Source organism: Armigeres subalbatus, chromosome 3 (assembly GCF_024139115.2).
Source record: "Armigeres subalbatus isolate Guangzhou_Male chromosome 3, GZ_Asu_2, whole genome shotgun sequence".
Classification (NCBI taxonomy): Eukaryota; Metazoa; Arthropoda; class Insecta; order Diptera; family Culicidae; genus Armigeres; species Armigeres subalbatus.
Genome location: NC_085141.1, coordinates 227,966,767 through 227,975,529, shown reverse-complemented (window position 1 = coordinate 227,975,529; position 8,763 = coordinate 227,966,767). Strand labels below are relative to the sequence as shown.

General features: G+C 39.6%; 1 protein-coding gene across 1 annotated transcript; it reads left to right on the top strand.

Moving 5' to 3' along the window:
• The first annotated feature begins 732 nt into the window (after window positions 1-732).
• Window positions 733-1,567, top strand: LOC134220573 (general odorant-binding protein 56d-like). The gene is made up of 3 exons (XM_062699668.1): window positions 733-780; window positions 896-1,109; window positions 1,163-1,567. Exons 2-3 carry the CDS (start codon window positions 1,059-1,061, stop codon window positions 1,508-1,510), a joined length of 399 nt encoding a protein of 132 aa, XP_062555652.1. The 5' UTR covers window positions 733-780; window positions 896-1,058; the 3' UTR covers window positions 1,511-1,567.
• The last annotated feature ends 7,196 nt before the right edge of the window (window positions 1,568-8,763 follow it).

Genomic DNA, 8,763 nt, shown 5'->3' with positions numbered 1-8,763 from the left:
AAAAAGAAACTTACATAATACACAGAATAATAAACTCGCTTAGGGTTCACTAGGGTGAGCGTACCAATTATTACTGCATTGGTGCTTGTTTGTTTTTGTTTCGGGACTCAACCAAAATATAAACATTTAAATTTTAGTGTAAATTGTCGTATGAGCCTTGAAAATCACTATATTAGCGGATAGTTAATGCCCCAGTCAGTCTAAAATAGCGTCCATCGCAACCATGATTTGAATGATGCTACAATTGCATTAATTGTCAATTATAATTGATTATCATATATTGAATACGTTTTTAAGCTTGTGTGAACCCCCATTAAGCAGGCATAGGTGAATGCTCAGCACCTTAAAAAATAACCTCGGGTTTCCTGCGTCATTTCAAATAGTTTACGCTCAAACTGAACGACTGTTTAACCTTGGAAGATGCCTGGATAATCAAAAATTTGTTGATCAGCTCTACAAAAAAAAAACAATGTTTGCGGATCATGGCGAGTTATGGAACATCAAATAGTATTTTTACCTAAAGATGAATTTAATGTATAACACATTTTTTTTAAATACCTATTTCCTTCATTATTCATTTGTTTATCTTGTCTTTGACCATCATAAGCTACTTTTCACTTTGGCGCCTCTAATCCATAGTTTAACTATGCAAACATGAATATCGAATGCCATGATTTCACCAGGTGATGACCATTTAATAGAGATTTTAAAACGAAATTTCTATAAAGAATATTAAAATTTGCTTTTTGTAACAACCAATTTCAATCCAGTGGTTAAAAAGTATGTTTCACAAGTTCATTTTTCCATTCCATTTTTCTTAAATTAGTTGAATACATTTAGATACCTAAGCTCAATTGTAAAAATTTCTTTTTGCAATTCGTTCCATTCATTCAAGGCCATATTATTATTGACGATCATCTCCTACACCATTTTTTTGTTCGATTATTCGGCTAGCTTCTTACGTTGAAGTATTAGTCACCCAGAACCCAGAAGATATAAAATGCCGATGATACGGGTTCAAGCCATCACTCTTCCAGTTGTATCAATCCAGAGTAAACATGAAATCAATCATCTGTGTTGTTCTCGTTGCCGGTCTTGTTGGAGTTAAGGTAAGTAATTAGTGCGCCGAAGGAACAGATCACTAACAACCACCGGTTTTTAGGCTCTAAGCGAGGAGCAACTGAAGAAAGTTGATGCGTTCGGCACCACGTGCTTGGAAAAATTCAACGGTTTAACGAAAGAGGAAGTGCTGAAGCTGCGTGCCGGGGAGTTCTCCAACGCTAATCAGGATTTGAAATGCTTCACTAAATGTTTCCTGGAGGAGGCTGGTTTCATGAGCACCGATGGAAAGTTGTTGGCTGATAAGGCCATTGCGCGATTGTCTGAGGATAGCGATCCAGCCAAGGTGGAACCGCTGGTGAAGCATTGCAGTGTGCAAAATGATGACCCATGTGAAACCGCCTTCCGTGCCATCGAGTGCTTCTACAACGGAAAAGCTTCTCTATTATAAATGTGATGTGATTGTGGAATGACTCTGATCAATAAAGTATATTCACCTTTTTAAAAGTATTTCAGATTCCACCTTGAGCTAATTTGTTTGAATCTCTAGTTGAAGAAAAATCCCTGGGCCGAATTTCAGAAAGATCTAACAAATTTAGTTGTACATCAATTGTGATTTCTGACTTTATGTACAATAACGTGGAAATATCATCTACAGAAATGGTAAAACAATTCTCGCTTAACTTTTCAAAAGGACCTAAGTAACATTTTTTCATACATTAATTTGAATACTGCAATCAATAGCTTTCATGTTGTTCTGTTGATTACGCTATTCAAATTAATTCATGAAACAAATGTTACTTAGGTCCTTTTGAAAAGTTAAGCGAGAATTCTAAGTAAAATAGCAGATCAAATTCCAGTTGAGAATGTAGAGCATTTGAAGCAGAAATAATAAAAGTACATAACAGAGCAAAACTGCACAAAAAAATCTGCCCATGGAATAGAGAAGGCGAATTCTCTGGAAAATGTTATGAGCTAGTTTTAGTTTAGAGGGTTTCCAAACTCCTTGTTGAACATTTGATTCATTCGATCTTTTGTTTCTTCGACCTTTTGTCCTTCAATGTTTTGTCTTTTGATTTTTTGTCCCACATTTCTGGATTTGGTTCTGCATGCGCGGATCGCCGCACACTAAAAAAATTGCGATTGAAATTAATACAACCAGGGTCATTTTGAAGAATATGCACCGACGAATTTCAGCTGATAATAAACCTGTTTGATTCTACCATGCGCGCAGTAAAAGTCAGCTGTGGTGTTAGCGAAATGTTGAACCAAGGGCGTAGCCAAAGAGAGGCAGGGGAGGGCTGGTGGAAAGTTTTAACTGGATACTACAATAAATTCCTACTACTACGAGAGCTAATTTGCGATCCAATCATGTCCAGAAATAAGCAGTTGAATTGCAAAGAATTACCAAAAAACCAGAATCAAGATTCTGAAAGAACTTGAAACATTTATGGTTATCTTTCTACTAGAAAGCAGTTTGATTTCAAATCCTGAAATAACGAGATGGGTCTAGTCCAATATATTTTTGCAAAATCGTGTTTGAGGGCCGCACACATATTACGTAAGCACTTATGGAGGGAGGGGAGGTCGGTCAATATCTTACGCTCCATATAAATAAAAAAAATATTTGTATGAAAAAAATCTTACATGGGGGGGAACGGGGGTCGAAAAACCCAGAAAAATTGCTTACGTAATAAGTGTACGACCCCTTGGCTTCGTGATGGTCAGCAGAAGTGTGCTCGAAAGAACACCCACAGAGAACAGACGTTCATCTTAAATCGTGGCCTGTTGCGCGGTGCTAGTAGAGGTGTGCGCCGGTCCGGCAATCATCGGCGGCGTCGTTTGTCATAATTTTGGTCGTCGGCGGCGGCGGCGTTTTCGGCGCCACGCCGATAGCCATTTTAGCCGCCGGCGGCGGCGACGTAGATCGGCGTGGCGTTTTTTTTATTGCATTCGATTTTTTTTATTTTTCCGATACATCTTCAAGATATCTACGGGATTCATTTTCTCAATATCGTTGTAACAATCTAAGGGTTTGTTCACAAATTACGTAACGCTATAGTGGGAGGGTGGAGTCAGGCCAAGCGTTACGGTTCATACAAAAAAATTAAAGCTTTCATACAAAAGTAGTTACGAGCGGAGCGTGGGTGTTCGAAATCGGCAAAATTAGCATTACATAATTTGAGAACGAACCCTAATGTAGGTCCCCGGCCCAGATAACGTTTTTCCAAAATATTCAAATGGAATTTATTTTCTAATTTTCCACGGGAACTAGTTTAAAGTTTCCACAAGAAAATTTTGTAGAATTTTCAAGGGAGGGTCTTCGGAAGTTCCAAAAAAAATATTAGCAACAATTTTCTACGGAATAATCATGAAAAATTATTCAGAATTGTCACGGGAAACTGTTCCAAATTCCTACAGAAAATTGTTCAAAATATCCTGGTAAAGCTCTTCGAAAATTCTGTTGAATATTTTCACAGAAAATTCTTCGAAATATCCGCGTGAAACTCTTATAGGACATTTCATGAGAAACTCCCTGAAATTTTTACGGGACATTTTCCGGAATTTCCACGGAAAAATGTTCAAAAAGTGGATTTGATAAATTCTTTGGATTTTAAAGGAAACTTGTTTGAAATTTTCATTAGAAATTCTTTGGAAGTCTCGCGGGATTCTTTTATATTTTTTGGAAGATAAGGGAGTTTCTTAAAATTTCTTCTTTAATACTTTTGTATTATCCATAAGAATTTCACGGCAAATAATGTAAAAAGAGGAAGGGTCGTTTGACCGAGAGTCATTCGACGGAAAGCTATTTGACCTAAAAATATGTAACGCTGAAAGTCATATAGCCGAATTCCATTTGGCCAAAATTAATATTTGAGCGAAACGGTTATTGCTTCGAAAACCGTTAATTTCATTTGACCGAAAGCGAAATTTGGCGGAAGAACCCGTTTGCCCAACAGGTCTTTTCGGCGAATAGGTCATCTGGTTAAAAATGCCATTTTGCGGAAGGTCACGGTAGATCTCAGCAATTTGTTAAACTTTTATCGAGATCCATACAGCCAATCCCCAGCAAACATTTTTTTGTTGAGATATCTGTGAAAGTTGCTGAAAATCTGCAAATAGTTTGCCGATAGCCACTTAACAAAGGTAATTTATGCCGGGATACCTGTTTGTTTGTTGGGCACACGGTTGTGCAGATTTTCCAGAAATAAAAACTGATTGTGTATGATCAAAAATCTCGATCCGTGGCCAAATGACATTTTGGATCGAATGGCATATCTATCAAACGACTTTTTCGACCAAAGGATCAGTTCGGCCTAACGCCATTTTCGGCCGTATGACCAAATGAAATTTTAAGCCAACGTTGGAGGACTGGAGTCATTTCCAAATTCACGGAAGTAAAGTTAAAAAAATCAGCTAAACGACCATTTTGGCAAACAGCATTTTCGGTTGAATGACCTATTTAGACAAGTTACATTTTTGGCCATAGGATCAATTTTGCCGAATGAAATTTACGGTCGTATGTCCATTTCGGGGCCCTCCTTGGCCGTGCGGTAAGACGCGCGGCTACAAAGCAAGACCATGCTGAGGGTGGCTGGGTTCGATTCCCGGTGCCGGTCTAGGCAATTTTCGGATTGGAAATTGTCTCGACAACCCTGGGCATAAAAGTATCATCATGCTAGCCTCATGATATACGAATGCAAAAATGGTAACCTGGCTTCCCAACAAACAATTTAAGCTGAACAAGCTAGTTTTTTAGCTGAAGAAGCTTATTAGTCACGAAATAAGCTCTTTTTCAGCTTCCAATGTTTGTTGGGTTAGAAACCTCGCAGTTGATCAGAAGTGGCCGTATGATCGAAAATGTCTTTTGATAAAATAGATCTTTGATAGAAATTTGATAAAAAGATCTTTGATAGAAATGGTCGTTTGGCAGAAAGAGCCATCTGGCATGAATATGTTCTTTCTGCCGAATAACCATTTCGACAAATGACTTATTCAACCAAACGACTTTTTCGATAAAATGATCAGTCGATAAATGACCAAATGATACTTTCGTCCGAATATCCTTTTCGGCCAAATGATCAGTCTACCAACGATGGCATTTTCGGCCAAACGACTTGTTTGACCAAATGATTTGTTTAGTCAAATGGCGTACTCTGTCAAACAACCTTCTGCCTCGTGGACTTCGGCGTTCAAGAATTATATTTCAACGAGAATTTTTTCGGGTTTCAATGGGAAGTCTTCTGGAAAATCCTTCGGTATTTCCACTCGAAGTTTTTCTTCGTTTATACGGAAAGCTTTTCGAAATTTCATTAGAAAATTCTTTAAAATTTTCGAAAACAAAATCTTTGGAGTTCTTACAAAACAATCTATGTAGTTTCAACGTTATGTTGTGAGGACATTTTACGAAAACTACACAGGATCTTCGGTATTTGCTCGGGAAACTCTGCGGACTTCTACAAATTTGAATCGGCGTGGAAAATAACAAATCAGCAGCGTGCTAAAAATTAGACGGCGGCGCGCCGCACAGTGGGACCAATTCCAAAAAAGACGGTCAAAAATGTTAGAAGTGAATAAAATAGTCTAGCATGCCACATATTATGATATTTCATTGAAAGGATGGTTTATCTTCTCTACATCATCGACCCGTAAGCTAGAGATCCACTACCGGAACGAGAGGTGGGGCACCAGTCGTCGCAAGCACGCTAACGTTCTCAAAGACAACGTGCTTGCACCAAGTGGTGCCTCATCAAATATCAATGGCTAGCGCCGCCAGTGTAGAGTTCTATTTCTATGAGCACTTTCACAGGTATTCCTTTAATTACCAATTTCTGTCGTCACCTCACTGCAGTGCTAACGGAAAAATGTATTCCATTATTAGAAATTGTAAACATATAGAATGGATTTTATTTCGTCCCTACACAAAGTAAAGCTGTAGAGGCGCAAATCGTTTCTTGATATTACGGTTCATGTGAAATCTCATGATCTATTTACAGAGTAAGTATGGAAAATTAGACGTAGGGGTCAAATAAAATACTCTCCCTGCATTGCGACTAAACATGACATGACTTGATAGTTTGTCCTACTTCCTTTAACAATATTTTCAAAATCTCAGAGCGCAAGTGCCTGTAAAAACTCATGATCACGTGGAATTTCCTTAATTAAAGTATGCGTGAGACAAGAACAAATGGTACTAGGGGGCCGTACACATATTACGTATGCCCTTATGGGGGAGGGGGATCTGTCGTTTTACCTATAAATAAAAAATCATTTGTATGTAAGAAATCTTACATGAAGGGAGGGATGTTGAAAAAACCAGAAATAACGCTTACGTAATAAGTGTACGACCCCTAGACAATTTTCAGCTGATGTTGCACCATTGTATTGGGGCAAATGAGAAGTAGAAGGAGAAGAGAAAACATGTTGTGCGTTGCTTTTTATCAAAATTGATTGGCAACACCGAAACGACCACTGTCAGTAAAACCGAAATAACTGAGCAGGCGGAGGGTGGCGGAACCTAATTTCTGCAGGATTGGAATCCTGACAAAAAAATGAAACTACAGTGTGAATTTCATTGATGGGTACCGATGGGTACCTTTTTGAATTTCACAATGAATACAACAAGAAGATAATACAATAATAATTTTATACATAATAAAGACCGAGTACTTTCTGCGCGATCAAAAATAATTTACGAACGTATATGCGTGGCTTTATTAGTTTTTGGACTACACTTTGTGATGGTGCCAAATATAATAGGTTTGGGTGATGTATACATCGTGACCAACATAATGAAGCAGTAAGATAAATGTTACAAGATTTAACAGAATTAAAAATCGACAACATGCTCAACTTGTATTGACTGTAAAGGTAAGATCCACCCGAATAAAATGACTCAAAACTATGTTAACATCTTCGTCAAGTATTCTACTAACACCCCATGACTAAAGTTATCAATTTGGATCATTTTGAAAAAATGGTTTTTGACCGTCTTTTTGAAGATTGGTCCTTCTGTGCGCCGATGCAAAATGCGTGGCGCGGCGGCGCACCCCTTTAGGTGCTAGTGTGCTGAGAATTCTGGTGAAAATTTGCCGTATTTTGCTTTTTAGCGCAAGTTTTCATTCCGATTTGCCACTAGATGGTAGCATAACTTGGTTTACGTAGTGTAAGCCAACGTCATCGCTTGGAGAGATTTAGTTCGTATGATGGGCAGTCTACGTTGGTGGCGCTGAGGAGCTTCACTCACGTATTCAACAAAATTTAATATGAGCCTCCATGTCTACACTCATAGAGATCACCAAGCTATCCGGTATAGTGTTGGAACACGGCTACCGACGACTCGGAGAGGGATAAGGACTACCGGGCGAAGATGGAAGACGAAGAACTTTGATAAGGAGCTTTTCATCGAAGCACTTCGAGTTGACAGCGGCTTGCTATGCGTTGATGCCGAGGAAACTGGAGCCATTGGACAGCCAACGCCCAAATTACTGGTGGAACGAAAACACTCCAGTGAAAACACTCCAGTGTATTTTCAGTGCGCGCGCTCCTGTGGCTCTGGAGTGCATTTTTTTTACAGTTTGCCATGACATTTAGAAAATTCAAATATCCTTCTATTAGTTGAACTTACTTAGTTGAGACTATAAAATCGTTTAGATAGCGTAAAATCAAAGAGCAGAATTTTTTGCCTTGAGTGTAGGACAACACTGGTGCCGAACATCCAGCACGGTTCCGCAGCATTCGCAAATTGGCGGGGGTTCCTTTTTCAGAAGAAACGATTCTCAAACGCGTTAAAACGCGCTGATCCATCGTGATATTGTGATCTGTCCATCTATAGGTGTCACTTCTCTTAATTTTGCATCTCTGGGTTCGTACCATTCGTTGTCCCAGTGACGACGTATGGCATGCTTCACAACTTTCAGTGAGTCCTCGCTTGGAATGGGTATATAGGATGTTGGCTTCTCGCCTCGTTAGCTAGGCGATCGGCTTTCATGTTTCCAGTGATGCCAGCATGGCCTGGAATCCAGCAAAATCGTACAGCTTTATATTTTATGACGTTATCAATATCTTGGATCCACGGATGTCGGGATCTACCTGCTTCTAAAGCCAGCAAGCAACTAACCGAATCCGTAAGGATCACTACATCTTCAATATTTGGGATCGAAACGGCCTGCATCCGCAGAGAAAACGCTGCACTCTTTCGGGAGGCTATACGTCCTTGTGAATCCAGTGTTGTATAATGCGGCTCCTACGGCATCTTCAACCTTGGAACCGTCGGTGTATATAATTGTCGAGTGGTGGAACCTGGAAGCTAGTAGCTGTTGAACAACTGGTCGTACTTTCTCCGGGGGGTCACCTGCCCGAACAGTTTTCTTCACATCCCACACAATCGTCGGTTTTCGTGAATTCCACTCGCGATCACCATGCCTAGTAAGATGACCGATTACGGGGAGCGCTGTATCCGTTAATTCAGTCAAACGATCGAATATTCGTCGAACTATAGGAAGGGTATCGTTATTTCGGTTTTTAGCTTTTATTCGGATAGCAGTACGCGCTATAAGCTGCGCTGCCAGTAATTCGAAGGGGAGAGTTCTCGCCTCAGCCATGATCGAGTTTACCGGGCTAGTCACGAAGGCTCCGGAAGCAAACCGAACCATTTTGTTGTAAGTGGGAGCAAGTGTTTGTAATGTTCCTGGACCTCCTAAG

Coding starts and splice junctions, on each gene's coding strand:
- LOC134220573 (XM_062699668.1), top strand. CDS start 1,059: ATGAAATCAATCATCTGTGTTGTTCTCGTTGCCGGTCTTGTTGGAGTT. Junction 1,110..1,162: donor CCGGTCTTGTTGGAGTTAAG/GTAAGTAATTAG, acceptor ACCGGTTTTTAG/GCTCTAAGCGAGGAGCAACT.